Source organism: Microplitis mediator, chromosome 3 (assembly GCF_029852145.1).
Source record: "Microplitis mediator isolate UGA2020A chromosome 3, iyMicMedi2.1, whole genome shotgun sequence".
Classification (NCBI taxonomy): Eukaryota; Metazoa; Arthropoda; class Insecta; order Hymenoptera; family Braconidae; genus Microplitis; species Microplitis mediator.
In genome coordinates this window covers 25939778-25955884 of record NC_079971.1, presented here as the reverse complement: position 1 = coordinate 25955884, position 16107 = coordinate 25939778, and the positions used below count along the sequence as shown (strand labels likewise).

At 33.0% G+C, this 16107-nt stretch overlaps 1 protein-coding gene across 11 annotated transcripts in view; it reads left to right on the top strand.

The window, feature by feature from the left end:
• Positions 1 to 16107, top strand: part of LOC130666126 (protein daughterless) — a 54341-nt gene that overhangs the window by 19800 nt on the left and 18434 nt on the right. Inside the window, exon 1 of one of the 11 annotated variants that reach the window (XM_057466861.1) lies at positions 2290 to 3702. The exons of the other annotated variants lie outside the window; for them this stretch is intronic. Coding sequence (XP_057322844.1) covers positions 3520 to 3702 — 183 coding nt within the window. The 5' untranslated portion in view covers positions 2290 to 3519. Of the gene's footprint in view, positions 1 to 2289; positions 3703 to 16107 lie in introns of those variants that run through there. 11 annotated transcript variants of the gene reach the window in all.

The window sequence follows — 16107 nt, the reverse complement described above, 5'->3', positions numbered from 1 at the left end:
TGTCTCTTGACGTCTTATTTGCTCTCTTTATTCTTTATTTTATTTTATTATTTTTTATTGTATATCGTTTTCTTAATATTCACATTTTTTTTTTCCTTTTATTCATTTTTATTTAAATACACACACACGATATACGGACTTTGTTCGTAATAAGTAACTCGAATAACAGTGGAGATCGAATATGTAGGAATAAAGTTGACACAGTTGGTTATACAAGGTTACCTAATTATTTTTAAATTCCTTTTAATATAATAATAATGATAAAACTATTTGTTCATCATCATGCGTTGTTAACTTATTAATTCTCTTGATCATATCATGTTCATTGAACCTCGAAAAATAAAAAAATAAAAGAAAGAAATATTCACAGGTCAGGTGAATATCCTCAATTCTCGATGGTTACGCGCACCCGCATCTGGTGTGTGAGCACCTTTTCTTTTTTTTTTTTTCTTTATTTTATAAAAGAAAACGGTCCTTTTGTACTGTGTACTTGTTAATTTCCACCAACTCATATTATAAGATCCACAATAGGGATTCTTGGCACTCTATAATGGACACTTGTTAAAATATAAAAAATAAAAAATTTTATAAATTTTTTTGGTATGTAAAGATTTAGTGTCAGCACTTATTTTTACTACCAATAATATCAAGTACCAATGACTTTAAGAAAATCGAAAAGATCCAGGTAGTTTATTTAAATCTAGGTAAATGCTGGTGGCCTATTGTCAAACGATTAGTTACGGCTGGCATGCGCCACAGGAGTATTGGTTACTCTTAATTATTTAACAAACGGGTCCTTGCTTTTTTTTTTTCTTTCTTTTTCTCCAACTATTCAATCCATCATTTGACTTTCTATCCACAAATAAAATTCCTTTTCTACATAAAGATATTTATGACTGTAAACATCTGGTTTTACCCAGGCCCAGAGGGACTAGAAAAAAAAAATAGTGTCCAGCAAGAGTAATAATATGTAATAGTTTATTGAGCAATCATTTGATTATTATATTTAGTGTAATATTATCGTTATTTATTATAATAATAGTGGGATTAGTCTGAAAATATGAAATAAAATGGGGTAAAAGATTGGCATATTAAATGCCCCTGGGGAAAATAAGTTGGTAAACCATCGATGTGGTAAAGTGTATATAGATTTGTTGGTTGTTGCGGATTTAAAGTGGCCTCTGTTGTCAATCTGGAGCTTATGTCGCTCGCCAAGTGGGTTAGAGTGGGTTAAAACTTGGGTAATTATAATTTCTCCCACCCCCGCAATTCACAATATCATCTGACTGGCACTAAAATTACTTACTCATTGGTCATTCCAAGTTGGATTACAAATTATAGTAGAGTATAAAAATAATAAATCCATTCATTAATTCATTCATTCGTTAGCTCTTTGTTAATTAATTGAGGTTAAAGTTTAATGAACCTTATTTTTTAATATACGGTTTGTGATTGATAACCAGAATTTAAACGACAAAAGTTATTACAGATAAAAATAATTATTTTGTGAAGCCAGTATACAGTGAATGAATCCAAAAGGTAAAACAGATTTAAAAGTACATATGAGTAGGCTGCTCTCGGCAACTCGGTAATCGGCGGTAGAATCACTTGACGTTTTTCGGCTCAACAAGTGGGCCAATGTTTTTAGAATGGTTATGTTCTCTATTTTTAAATATACAAAACACCCACGAATATATATATATATACTAACTATCATCTAACAAGAAGCATTGCGGAGTAGTATTCTATAATGTAGTGTAGAACAGAGGATAGAGGTTCCAGGAGAAAAGAGAGTTACAAATCCAAAGTGTAGAGTAAAACTGTAGATCGTTTATACTGGCAGCAAAAACGAGCCCTTTGCGCTATGCTATACAACTACAACTACAACTACAACTACATCTACGTTAGTAGTGTAGTTTAGTAAGTGTAGGGGTTGGTTGGCTGTTTCTACTTCCCGCGAACCCAAAAGGGACGCGATACAACAACCCAGTGATTAGGGTGGGGTTGGGGGGGGGGGGATCCACAGTGTGAGAAGAGTAGATTTGGTGATTGTATTAGAGCAAGTAAGAGAGGAATTGAAAGAGGAGAATGATGGAGTTACGGTGTACTAGGGGTTCAGTTCAGTGTGTTGTGTGTGTTTGAGAGAGAGAGAAAGAGAGAAAGATGAGTTGGTATATAACATTTAAGACCCGTAGTGGGAGAAATGGTAAACTGGAGGGAGCAATATCGTCGATTGGACGACGAAGGGAGGGAAGATCAGCTTGCCTCCCCTTGTAAAGCGTCAGTCGCGTCGCGTACCTCGACCGCATGAGATTTTGTCGCTTTTTCATGTGATTCGACCCTTGGTTTTTTTTTATTATTTCAATTCTCTCTTTCTCTCTTATATCAGTATCGCAATCAAACGGTTTTATTATTTTATTTATCGTTAATTATTTATTGCTTTTTATTTTATTTTTTTTCATTTATTTATAATAATACGTTATTATTATTATTATTATTATTATTATCATTATTTATGACACGAGTGAATGCATTTTATATGGACCCGGGCTACAAGAAATATTGACACGGGATTTTATTCGACTCACTGCGGAAATACAATCGCAAATAGTGCAAACACACAAGTTTTATTTAAATAAAAAAAATATATATGTTATTAATTTGAGCCATCTAGTCTTTTTTTATGACTTGGTATAAAATATATTTAGTTAAATAAATAAATATATGTAAATAATCAGTGAAACAGACAGTGATTTATAAGGCAATAGATCCTCCAGTGATTGACGTAGCCAATGAGTGTTTTGAGTGGTAAAAAAAAAAAGTTATTCAAAGTGCCATCAGTGTTTTGGAGCGAAATAATTCATTATAAATTTAAACAATCGTAATTATTTTTTTTTTTTTTATATTTGTCATCGGATGTTCTGGGATCAAAAAAGAAAAGAAAATTAAAAAGTTATTATTATTTTTGTTTTAATCCTTGTGATTTTTTTATTCTTTTTAGCGTTGTAACGACGCGACTCGTGCCGCCATGTGTGTCCGACGTTTCAGCCGCGTGTTCGTTTTCTGATAGAACCTTGTGCGAAGAAAATAAAAAAAATAAAATATATATATATAATACTAAAGGCAACAAAGCATTTTCGGTTGTCACCCATTGCAACATAAACCTTTTGAGTACGATCTCGCTTAAATTCACGTGACACTTTTTACCGACTATTTTAACCTATTGACACTTGGTACCTGTCAAACTGACAGCACAATGAATTTAAATATCAAACATTAGATATACGAGTTATGATATATATATTTAAACTGTGATAGTTGCTTCGAAATATTCAGTGAAATATAAAAAAAAAAAAAATAATAATACTTATAAACATGTCAGAAATGAAGAAAAGTGTTACTGTATGTGTGATTTGATATTCGTTAAAGAAAAAAACTTAAAAGTGGGTATTTTAGTGCATTTTAATAATATTTTTTAGTTAAATAAATAGATAGTGTAAATTGTGTAATAAATATAATATGCAGTCAAACACAATCATAAGGGAAATAAGTAGTACGGAAAAGTTAATGGGAAATAACAATAATTTAAATAACAATGGATCACCGGGTGACATAATGTTTCACATGGAAGACGAAGGAATGACGCAGCTCGGTAGCGTCTTTCAATCAGCTTACCAGTCCATTGTGGGTGGTGGTCCACAGGTAACGTAACAACCCTCGACTATACACTAGAAAAAAAAAAAAACAAAAAATTTATACATTAAATATTATTTCAGCATATTATTTTCCGGAAAATTATTTATAACTAATATGATTCACACACTCTAAAGCCCTTTGTTGTTCATTTGTTACTGGCACATTGAATTACAAAGCATTGACATAAAAACGCCGATGAGTTTTTAAATCGCATAATACTTTTTTTTTTTTTTCTTCTTTTTATTACACTCTGGTACTGTACCTAGTTAATCCTTTTTCAACGCTTTTATATTTACTCAATTGGAGAAATAAAAAGAGTCAACTTGACATCGTGGAAACGGAAATCCAATAATTGTAACAACTTGATACTTTTTTAATTAATTTATTATGAGTTTTTAAATTATTCCACTACAAATATTTAACATGTCAAATGTTAACTATTTTTAAGTATTAAAAATAAAAAAAGTTTAATCAGCTTTGGAGTACTTATTTGTTTCACTGTAGTGAACTAGTTTCTTTTTCTTTTAATGTTTTTGTTTAATGCGGATGATTGTTTCCAGATTATTCAGACAGTTTTATTGTAATATGAATTGAAAAATGATTTGATCTTGGAGGGCGTTAGTAATTTGGAGCAGGAGGATGTGACTCGTGATCCGGGAGGCATTATTTCGTTAAATGGAATTTCTATCTAATTTAAATGCGGCTTAGCCAGAAATAATGCGATTATGCGTTAGCTTATTCTGTTTGTTAATCTCCTTTGCACGCCATTGTTATCCGTATAGTAACGGAGGAAAGGGCGGCAATGAGAGATCGGGAGAGAGAGAGAGAAAGAGATGGGGAGGCGGTTGCACCAGAGCTGTAGCATCAGAACTACAGCATCAACTAAAGAGGACTGAGGGACGTTATGTACAGAGTAAGAGTGAGAAATAAGGCTTTTTACCCCCCTTTCTCTCTCTCTCGCGCTCTCTTTCTTTAGCACTCCCTCCTTTACCCTCCTTTACTCTCCTTTACCCTCCTTTTCACAGTACTGCTGTGTTATGTATTTCAGTACAGTTTACTCCTCGGTTTATTCTCTCTGGCTTATGGACTGGATCTCAGTGATTCTCAACTATTTCATCATTTATTATCACAACCATACTCCTCATCTTCATTTTCCCCTCACCCTTCTCTCCCTTCTCTCCCTTCTCTCCTATTCCTCTGGTTCTTTTGCTCTTTTTAAAGCTATTCAGTTACGATGATAATAAAATTATAACCGCGGGAGGAAAGGGGCAGTACAGATACTAAAAAAATAATAATAAAAGTCAATTAGTATTTTATTTTTTAATTCCCCTGTTGATTGTTAATTAAGATTATCAGCAAAAGCATAAATTACATAAAAAATTTTCTATACTATTTCATATTAATATATAAATATTTTATTATTTTTTTTCTCAACCGATCGTCGGTTTCAAGGTCTCAAACACACACCGTGGAAACGAGACAGCAAGATGAGTTTTATGAGTAAGAGAGTATTAAAAAAAAAAAAAAAAAAAAATAATAAAAAAATAAACTAAAAAGAAAACGAGTGGCGCCCTCGACTTACACATATGCTTCATCCTCTTCATACACTAAACTAAGTTCCTCTTGTTATTCTTATTCTTATTCTTTTCATTCTTCATACCATCTTTATCATTTTATTCTGTATGATGTCTTCTATCAACATTTTATTAAGCTGCTTATTAAACTTATAACGGTATACGTTTATTATTGCTGTGTAATTGCACTAAGCATTGTATCTTTGCCAACACGATAACTGCCAGTTTGAGGACAAAATTTTAATAATTAAAACAATCGATCTAGTATCGGCATTTTATACCAACTAGCTCACGTTAATTATTTGTCAGAACATTACAATTACGTAATATTTAAATAATTATAACATCAACGTTTACGTTGTTAGTGCGCCCATAAACTATTTTAAATTATCTCCCTGTACAGAATAACAATTTTCGAATACTTATTCACGTACAATAACCCAGAAAACTTGTTTTTTTGAGGAATTTCCGGTCTTCTCCCCATACATATCCGGCTCTCACTCGCTGTTCTGGTCAATACAGAGGAATAACTTTGTATTAAAGTTTCATAACCAGATGAACAAATGAAAATTGATATCAAGATTTACCATATTAATATTAATATTACATGATATATTATTACAAAGCTCATAGATTTCAGTCCGAACATAGGTGCCGTTAATCTACACTAGATTAACATTATTACCTGGTTGTAAGTTGGTATATATATATATCTAGTATCATACACGATTGTGTGTAACTTGCATGAGTTCGGACAATGACACACAATCGCGGAAGGCCTAGACAGAGACAAAGGGGTGAGTTGCCGGGTGGAGACTACGAGGGGTAAATGTTCATGTTAGGTACCTCTATTTCCACTATACATACTATATGCAGTACCAGTACCAGTATAGAATACATTGTACAGAGAATACTGAGAGTACTGACAGTACTGACAGTACTGAGAGAGAAAGAGAGTAACGCACGCAACATGTGTGATACATAATATATAATATATGTATATTAATAGCAGCAATGCGCTATCTAATATGAGATACATGTCTACCTCATCGACTCATCGTGTCTTGCTCTTGGTCTTAGATATTACTCATCAGCAACATGATTATTGTACACTCTAGTTGGTATAATACATACGCTGAGATTAAGGAAAAGGGGTGAATTATATTACATTGAATTCCGTTGAAACTCAATATATGTAATAGTTGTAGCTCCTCGATAGCTCCTCGATCGAACTAGATCATAATATCTGAGTTTAATCTTTTGAGTTTAGTTGAATAGTCCTATGCCGACACACGCCGTCTCAGTTGTTGTAATGTACACTCTAGTGATGTATGTGTTTAACAGAGAGATGGCGCAACAGACAAATGATGTATGTCTGCAACTAATGACCGAGCTCTGGGTACTGAATCTCCTCTGTCCCTTTCCAGCAGATTGTTAATGAAACATTCATGCTGTTACTGTCATCTATATATGTAATTATTGTTAATGTTATTTTTTTTTTTAAATAACCTCAAAACTTAGGGGTTGGTATGAAACTTTTCGACTAATGACATTTATCGTAATAAATCGGTTAGAATGACTTGAAAAAGAAAAATAAAAAATTTTATATGTTTCCCAAGTCCCTTGGTGGATGTAAAGCGTCTAGCGTGGATAATTCAAAAAGCGACTGCAGTTTGTGCCGAATGCATACGTACATAATATTTCGTCGAGCGTGAAGTGTACCGAAGAGAAAAGGAAATAAATAATAAATGAGAGAGGGAGGAAAGGAAGGAAAAGGAAGGGCAAAAAAGTTACCACGGGGCCATATGGCGTTGTAGTCTTTTGACTATCCGACAGGCCCCGAGAAAAATTCCAAGACCGAAATTTTTCTTACCCCCATCAACCATCCTCCGACTACTGATTAATTTTTAACTTCCCGCTAAGAAAATTGCAAATTTTCAAAAAAGGGAAGTTATTGGTTTCGGTCCGATTTTCGAAAATCGAGTTTTCATCAGATGTCGACGTTTTGAGGTCCTAGGAAACTATTCTGACTATTCCCGGGTGGACGTCCGTGTGTGTGTGTGTGTGTGTGTGTGTGTGTGAACTTTTTTTTGTCCGACGATATCTTTGGAACGGATGAACCGATTTGAACGTACTTGGTGGCGATCGAAAGAGCTCACCAAAACTTAGTCTTGATTAGATTTTGGGGTAAATCGGTCATGTAGTTTACAAGTTATACAAAGAATAAGAATTAAAAATTTTTTTTTATTTTAGTTTTTTATTGATTTCTCAGAAACGACTCATACGATCAACTTCAAAATCTAATCAGCTCTAGAACTCAATAAAACACGTCGATTGCCGCCTCAATCATCAAAATCGGTTCATTCGTTCGAGAGTTATCGCGGGAGAAAGAAATGGTAAAAAACAGTTTTTTGCGAATATCTTCGAAACAACTGAACCAAACAATTTCAAAATTTTATCAGCTCTAGAACTCAATAAAATACGCCGATTGCCGCCGCAACCATCAAAATCGGTGAATTCATTCCTGAGATATCGTGGGAGACAGAAATGCTAAAATCGGTTTTTTTTTAAAACAATGGCACACTAAAGTATTTTCGAGCTCGAAGAGCTCGAAAATGTATCCACAACAACGTTTTCGAGCTCGGGGAGCTCAAAAACAGCGGGAAGTTTTGGGGCTGGCCCGCAGGGTCAACCGATAGACAGATTTTTTTTCTTTAGTACCCTCTAAATATTATTTCTAGTCCCTTTCGAGGACCCTTTTCCTTCTTGACAAGCTACTGGAAAAAAAAAAAATAATAATAATAATAAAATCATAGAAGAACGATAAATTTATTATTTTTATATTCACATTCATTCATTATTATTGTTTATGTATTGGAAAATAAATATTATTTTAAAAATTTAATAAAATGTCAGTCAGTAAGTGTTTTTGTTATTTTCCGAGCAAGAGCATTTCAGTGAGTCGGAGATAAGACGCCCGCATATTATCTCCTTCTCACTTAAGAGTTTAAAATTTTCATAAATATATTGTGTGCATCATACACATAAAGTAGTGGTACCTTTCAGTACCTGACTCTAGATCGCAGATCTCCCGACGGTTTTGCCATCATACTATTCAAAATATTAAACTATAATCATAAAAAAACACCACACTATCGTAATAGCACATAAATATTATTATTTTTTTTTCTTTTTTAGTATTCTTGCACACGAATGATTGCAGTGTCTTTTAAAAGTTTAGGCTTTTTTTTTTTATGTGTTAAAGTGATGTATGATGTCTGTGTGATATATGAAATAAACGGATTATAGTATGTACATATATACAAGAATTGGCCTCTAGTGCCAATTTATTGACTTTTACTATAAATAATTTTGCAATACATTTGTACAACTCGACTTATAAACCCCCTTCGTAACTCGGTATCGCGTTTACTTTCGATTCTGAAACGACAATTTATTATGAAAAAATATTATATCCAGCTATTCTGGTATGTCGTGGCTATTGGGGCATGGAGCCATGTATGATTTAAATAGTACGTTGAGTGAAACACTAGTCCAAGTACATACATACGAACATATACATACAACTTGGTGGTGGTCACTACAAAAAAGAATAAGAATAAGAAGAAGAAGAAGAAGAAGAAAATATTAGCGAGCTTCGACTCTACGCCATTGCCCGGGTCATTTCCTGAGTGTCGAGAAGGCTTTACTTTCTTCTTGTTCTTGTTCTTGTTCTTGTTTTTCATTTTTTTATTAGTTCTTTTGCTTTTCCTCTTTCTCTTTCTATTTCTCTGGTCGGACGGTCGTTTGGTCCATGTTACGTCGGTTTAAACCACCCGCCGTATAGGCACCTCTTATCCAACGGAGAAAATAGTCAGGACCACTGGAAAGGAAAATTACGAATGTAAAAAAAGGCGGAGTACAGTGAAAAAAAAAAATTTACGGGACGACCACAAACCCTGGAAAGCATTTATCTCCAGCTGTGGGTTTCTATCTTATATTACACTTATAATCTCTCGAGCTTTGGCTCATCCTAACATTTATTTAAAATTTTTCTTTTTTTCCATCCCTCCCTCCCTCTTTATCTTTTTTCTTGATTTGTTTAATGTTCTGACGTAACGGCAACGAGATTAAAATTTTTTTTTTTTAATTTTAATTTTTTTTTTAAACTTGTAATTAGCAAAATCGCATTTATAATTTCGTGTTATACTGGTTAAAATTAAAATTTTTTTCTATTTACACAAGTGCGTCTTTAGCTTTTTAATATTACGAGTATATAAGATATCAAGTTAAGTGTACAAGGACAAGTTGAAATTTTTTTCGGCTCCACATCGATTATCCTACAACTCAACTTGAACAAAAACAATCCACAGTTTATCTATTATTATTTAAATAATAAATGTACACGTGCTAGAAAAAAAAAACATCATCCATTTTTAATACTATATATATATGTAATTTTTGAGGAAACATTTTATCAACTACACAGAAAAATTGGATGATACAAAAGTGTCAAGACCCAGCTTACAGAAAATAGTAAACTGCGGTGCTAAGAACTGGTTGGTAAATCCGCCACTAATCCTCGAGACGTCTATTGTCTCCGAAAACTGGTGGTAACTTTACCGGTAACACTCAGTAGTATACCTGTTGTTATTATTGTACTTGTTGTAGCCTAGAAAAGATAATAATAATATAACATAAAAAAATATACGGCAATACTACTAACTACTACTGGAGTTGTAAGTAGATTTAGCTAAAGTTTAGGCAGTCTTACAATTTCATAAAGTAATACATACTGGAAAAACATCAGCCGTCCAAACGGTAAATGTTAATATATATTTCTTCCGAGTTCCGTTGGCACCCGTATACATACAGAAGAATTTATATATATATATGCTGCTGCTTAACGAAAATACACCAAGACCTGCGATCATGTTGTGTTAAGAGAGCGCGTGCGCTAGTATTTGTGAGCCGAGCAGCTGTCCGCCAGGTGCTCGTTCAACCGGCCAATCGGCAGGCATATAAGGCCTTTAGGGCCCAGAGAACCCCACCAGGGTGCTTAACCTTACAGAGACCAGTCGCCCCCTCATTTACCTGCCAAGGGTGCTACGTTTCCAGCAGAGGGAGGACCTGTCTGTAAACCTTTATTGTATTTATATGTCTCTCATTTTTTTTTTTTTTTTTTTTTTTTTTTTTTCTTTTTAATACTAAACATTTGAACGATGTGACCGGCTACTAAATCAATTCCTTTTCACGTGAGAAAAAAATATGAAAAATCATTATTCTTTTTTATATTTTTCTATGGCTATTAAATTTAACGCCAATAGAAATTTTTATTTTTATCAATCCTATATAATAATGCTCACTTATTTTTTATTATCATCAATTGAATTTTTACTTTTCTATAATCGATATTTGCAACTTATATAAATTAAAAAAGAAAATTATTTTTATAGGGTTTTAATAAATTTAACAACACTTATGGTATAAAGTAATTCTACATTACCGAGTAAAGTTTAAGATTTTTTGAGCAAAAAAGCTGTTTTTTAAATATTCTATCCGGTTTTAAAGTTGAATACATGTACAAAAACAATTTGTTAATTTACAATGACATTATTTATCTAAGTTGTACAGATTGTCGCTAAATCATAAGAGTACATATATGTAATTTATAGTTAAAATAAAAATGAGATTAGGTATAGAGCTAAAAAGTACCGTTTGTCTGATAACCGTTTAGGGAAACGTCGGTGCCTTTGTCACGCCCACGCATACCTCTTGGGCGGTCGTTGAGAGATAGATTCTCTTGGCATGTATGTTTATTATTGTTGTTGTTGTTGTTGTTGTTGTTGTTTAAATAAAACATTATCTGTCGCTTAATTTAGCATTAAAACATAACTGGGTGCACGTGTTTAGCGGCAAATTAAAACAATTAAATAGTGAGTGAACTCATTGTATGACGTAGTGAGAAAGACATGAGAGAGTTTTGCACCAGGAAACAGAACATATTCACCCTTTTTATACGTACATACCGCACGTGGCATTATTCTAAATCGTATAAATCAGATAAACCAACTTTACGGTCATGCCGTTATTTGAATACAATGGTACCGAGTGTATGGATTATTTTATTTTATTTATTTTTTAAAATTACTTAAAATATTTTATATTATTATTTATCTCTGTCTGTTTATTCATTAATATTGTTTTATAATTCAAATGATGAAATATTCAAATAAATGGTATATGTAGTAGGTATATTATTTATCGAGAAAATCGGTTGCCCCTTTAAGAAATTTCTCTCTCAACTTTACCATCTATCGGTGAGACAAAAAGCAAAATAATTATTTACGTCATAAGACAAGTCCCAGGAATTTTAAGATAGATTTACGTCAAGACTAATTTGCAGTTTATTTTTTTATTATAAAATACAAAATCCCGAGTAGATTCATGAGTTGGTTTATTTTAACATTATTTAGATGTCATTGATGTTTATTTTAAAATTTGTGTTTTACGATTTAGCTGCCGGCGGTTCTTAGGGTATTTTATTTAATCAAAAGGCGAGCTTTAAATGCTTAAAATTAAATGAAACGAAAGGAAAGACAGAAAAAGTATATATGTATTATATATATATATATAAAGTATGATGTGAGCTTAACTTTTAAGACAGCGGTTGAGCTTAAGACGCGAAAGATGTAAAGAGAAATGAAAGGAAAGGCGATAACCTAAGAGCGTACGTCTTAAATATATAAAGATTGAGTTTGATATTATTGTTATTATTCATCACGTTAACTTTGATCAGGATTTTATATCTACTAGAATTCAAATTCAATATTTTAATATTTATTTTTATTTTCACTGTCTATATTTTATTTTTCACAATATTTATTCATATCGAATTAAATACGCGAGTGGGCTCGGAATTTTTTTCGGTCTATGTAAATTTAAATCTGAAAACTAGCGCTTGCGGGAACCGGAAAATTCAAATAGAATTATTGCGGCGTGGTGCGGACGCAAGGGTGCCTAGGGGTGCTCTGTGAAATTATTACATAATTGTTATTCACACTCGGAAATCTCTGGGGATATACGTGAGAGATTAAAACCAAATCGAGAAATAAAACCAAAGTGGACAACCGGCAGACACACCGGCTCTCTATAGCCCACTTTGTTCGTGGAATGACACCAGTAATATAGACAGAAATACTCGGATGTAATTCGCTGGGGATGAAAACAGTTGTCGCTCTCACTATATATATATATATATACCTTTATTCTTATACTTGCTTATTAATAGTGTCATTTATTTCATCAATTTCGCGGCATATTCTGTTGCTTACAACTCTAGGATTTTTTTATTTTTTATTCAAACAAAATTGAATATTTTATTGAATTGATGTTATGCCATTACGCTGTTATCGGTGTAATGATTGCCGTATTCATCATATCGTAAATAATTTACTTAACTGACAATTGGTAAGCTTTACTCTCTGGGGTATTGATTTTTTTAAGCCATTTTTTCATAGTACTTCAATTTATCTCTCTGGACAATATGAAAAATAAAATGAACGATATTTTTTTTTCTCTCTGCGTCAAGCGTACAGTCCAATTTCACTGGATAACTGCTTCGATTTACCCTCTTGTTTTTTTTTTTTATTCATTTTTTTTTTTATTTATTTATTTATTATTATTTTTTTTTTAACAGGGATTTACATATTTGGGTGTGCGTTTGACCGGTAATAATGTTGCGCTCGTTTTCAACGAATGACTTTTATACAAGTTAAAACTTTATGGAGTTGACTACTCCGGGGGTTATTGTGTGAGCTTTGAAAAATCAGCCCCTTCCTGTACTTTCTATACACATAACCATTGCAATACGCCCTAGACATCAGCCGTATAGCAGAGGGTGTGCAACTTTTCATATAACTGACCGGTACACATGAGCAATTGATCAACCAGAATCATGGTAGTTGAATTGTGAAATAACGAATTTGCTATAAACTGTTCATTGTGCGATTTATTATTTCTCATTTGCTACTACTCTACTGTATGTTATCGCCTCGTTATTCAACAGCAAATCAAATTGTTTATAAACCATTTATATTTTATTTTAATTTATCTCCACCAGTTTATTTGTAAATGGGTAATTTATAAGTGAAAAAGAGCCCATTTTGCCGTGACGATAAAACGATAATCTCTTGAGCCATGTAGAGAGCAACTCGCTTTAACCCTTCAGATTTAACTCTGAATAAGATCGAAATAGCGCGAAAAGGAAAGAAAAGGACACGAAAAACTAGTACTTTAGTTAAATATTTAAGGAACAAGATATTCTACTCCGGAAAACGTCAAGGACGAGAGCGACACTTCTCGTATTTCCTATTCACCAATCCCGTACTTTTATTTTTTTTTTTTTTCCGTCATCTTGTTCTTCTTAATGCTTTTATTCCATTGCACCCTCGAAAAAGCCCAACGCGGCTTTAAGTAAGTTCTTGTGTCTTTGAAATTCTTATCTTGAGTTTTTTATGGATAAAAAAAAAATTTTTTACACTTTCTCTTAACAATTTTATCAACTCAACGTTAATCCATTCAAATAATACTCACTGCAGTTACAATTAGTTATTACCATTTTTTTTTCTCCATCATCCGACTTTTCAATTTAAATAAATTTTAATTAATTCCTTTGGAATATCCGGTTAAAATAAAAAAAAAAAAAAATAAAACGTTTTACGGGATACTCTAAAAATAAAATTGAAAATATATAATAAAAAAACAAAAAACAATAAAAATATTGAAAATAAAAATAAAGTTTATTACATGGTCGATGGATCACGTTTAAACATCAAGATATCAATATATCGTAGTGAGTGACAGCCGTTCTCAGTGATTAACCGCACAAAGCTGCGCACAATTTCTACAGAGAATATAACTAACCTTCCCTCTGTCCTCTGTCAGACATATACAGTGGCGCCACCCTCTTCTCATTCTTTTCTCTTGCTCATATATATAAAATAATAAATATTACATATTACATATGTCGTAAATGCACAACTCAATATATACTTATTTACAATTTTATAAACACGATTACAGACGAGGTATACTTCAAGATAAATATTAGTTGATTTATTACATATTTGTGGCTGTCATGAACCTATCGTAGCTCTGCAGTAATAGAATATTTGAAAATGTCAAGACTTATATATATATATAACTTGAGCATTTATATATATTGCTTTCTTAGGTTTTTTACATTTTCGTGTACTGTTCCACAAGTAAAAAGTTGATTATTCTATTAAATTTGTTCTAATAAATTTTATTAACGCTTACTTAAAAAAATACATTCAAAGACTCATCGTTCTATTATATCATTATGATTAGATTTGTAAGTATTTAAAATCAATAAGTTTAGCATTATAATTTAATCAAGCTGCATATTCCATAAGAATAATAATGGAGAATTTGTGGGTTATACATAATAAATTTTTAAATCTCGACGGTTTTTTGTTGTTTCTTTATTCATGGATATCAAATGACAAATCGGTAGCAATTTGTATATCTTATAAAACATTATATACAACTTTTGTGATCTCTAGAGCATATCAAACAATAAAATATGTTTATCTGATGAAATTTGTTGCATAAGAAGAAACAGGATAATTTTCATCCCTGTATAATCTTCGCCATGGGGGCATCCTGGCTACCTATTGTATTCTCCCTTTTTCGCCAACAAGAGAATAATAAGATGAAAAAAGAAAAAAAAAACTTACTCTTTTTATTTTTAGACTCGCGCAACAAATCCGCCCCGACGCGTATAATTCTATCGGCCGATCAAATAATTGAAACGCTTAATGCGTAGGTGACGCAAGGAACCCTCAGGCAAAGCTTTGACAAAAAGGGATGAATCTACACACACACATACATATACTCACTCACCCCACTAATACAACTAAAACTGAAACTACCCTGAACCTTGTCTCATCGTCCCTTTTCCATTTTCCCTACTGCTTCAGTTTGCCGAGAAGCAATCTTTCGCACGGATCACATACGTCGAGCGTCGTCGTCAGAATCCGTACCACGCCCTTGTCGAAATTCACCGCCAAAGTAGCACAAATAAAAGGGATGTATAGGATACACGATGCTAAGGCGTGCACTACCATTTCTAATTCGCGACTAAAGATTATTTTTCTTCAATCTTTCCATCATTCACTGAAATACAAAAGCTATTCTATTTTTTTTCAGCTATACGGCAAAATGAGCCACTTAACAATCGGAAGTTTACAATTGTAATAGCAACAGACTAACGGGCACCCCTTTTGGACATCGGTCACGGGGGTGAGCGACATAATTCTATGCGGCATTGCCAGCAAGTGCGACGGATTCACACACTTACACACACTTACACACAAGCATACACACTTACACACAATTACACTGAACAGTGAACAATGCTATATATATATTCTTGGTCGGATAAGACAGAGCCGTTATAATGCGACAGTGTGTGTATTTGTAGGGTGAAAAGGAGAGGGTGATACACCGGGGGGTGGTATAGTTGAAGCATTATAACGCAGCTACAAATCATAGGGCATACCCTCTACGCGCGGAAGGGTCTTCTGACAGTGGGACGTTACAACGCTCTGTGTACAGTATACTCTCTCTTAGTGTTTGGTGTGGATGGGGAGTTGATACACCCCCAACACAACTCACCCTACTCAAAATGTCCGACTAACCCATACTATCGGCTTTATCCCTTTTTGTTGGGGATTCTAGTACTATACGCGTCGTTATACTATTTTATTTTTTCAAGCATCTACAAAAACATTTACCGCAACACTAACACTAC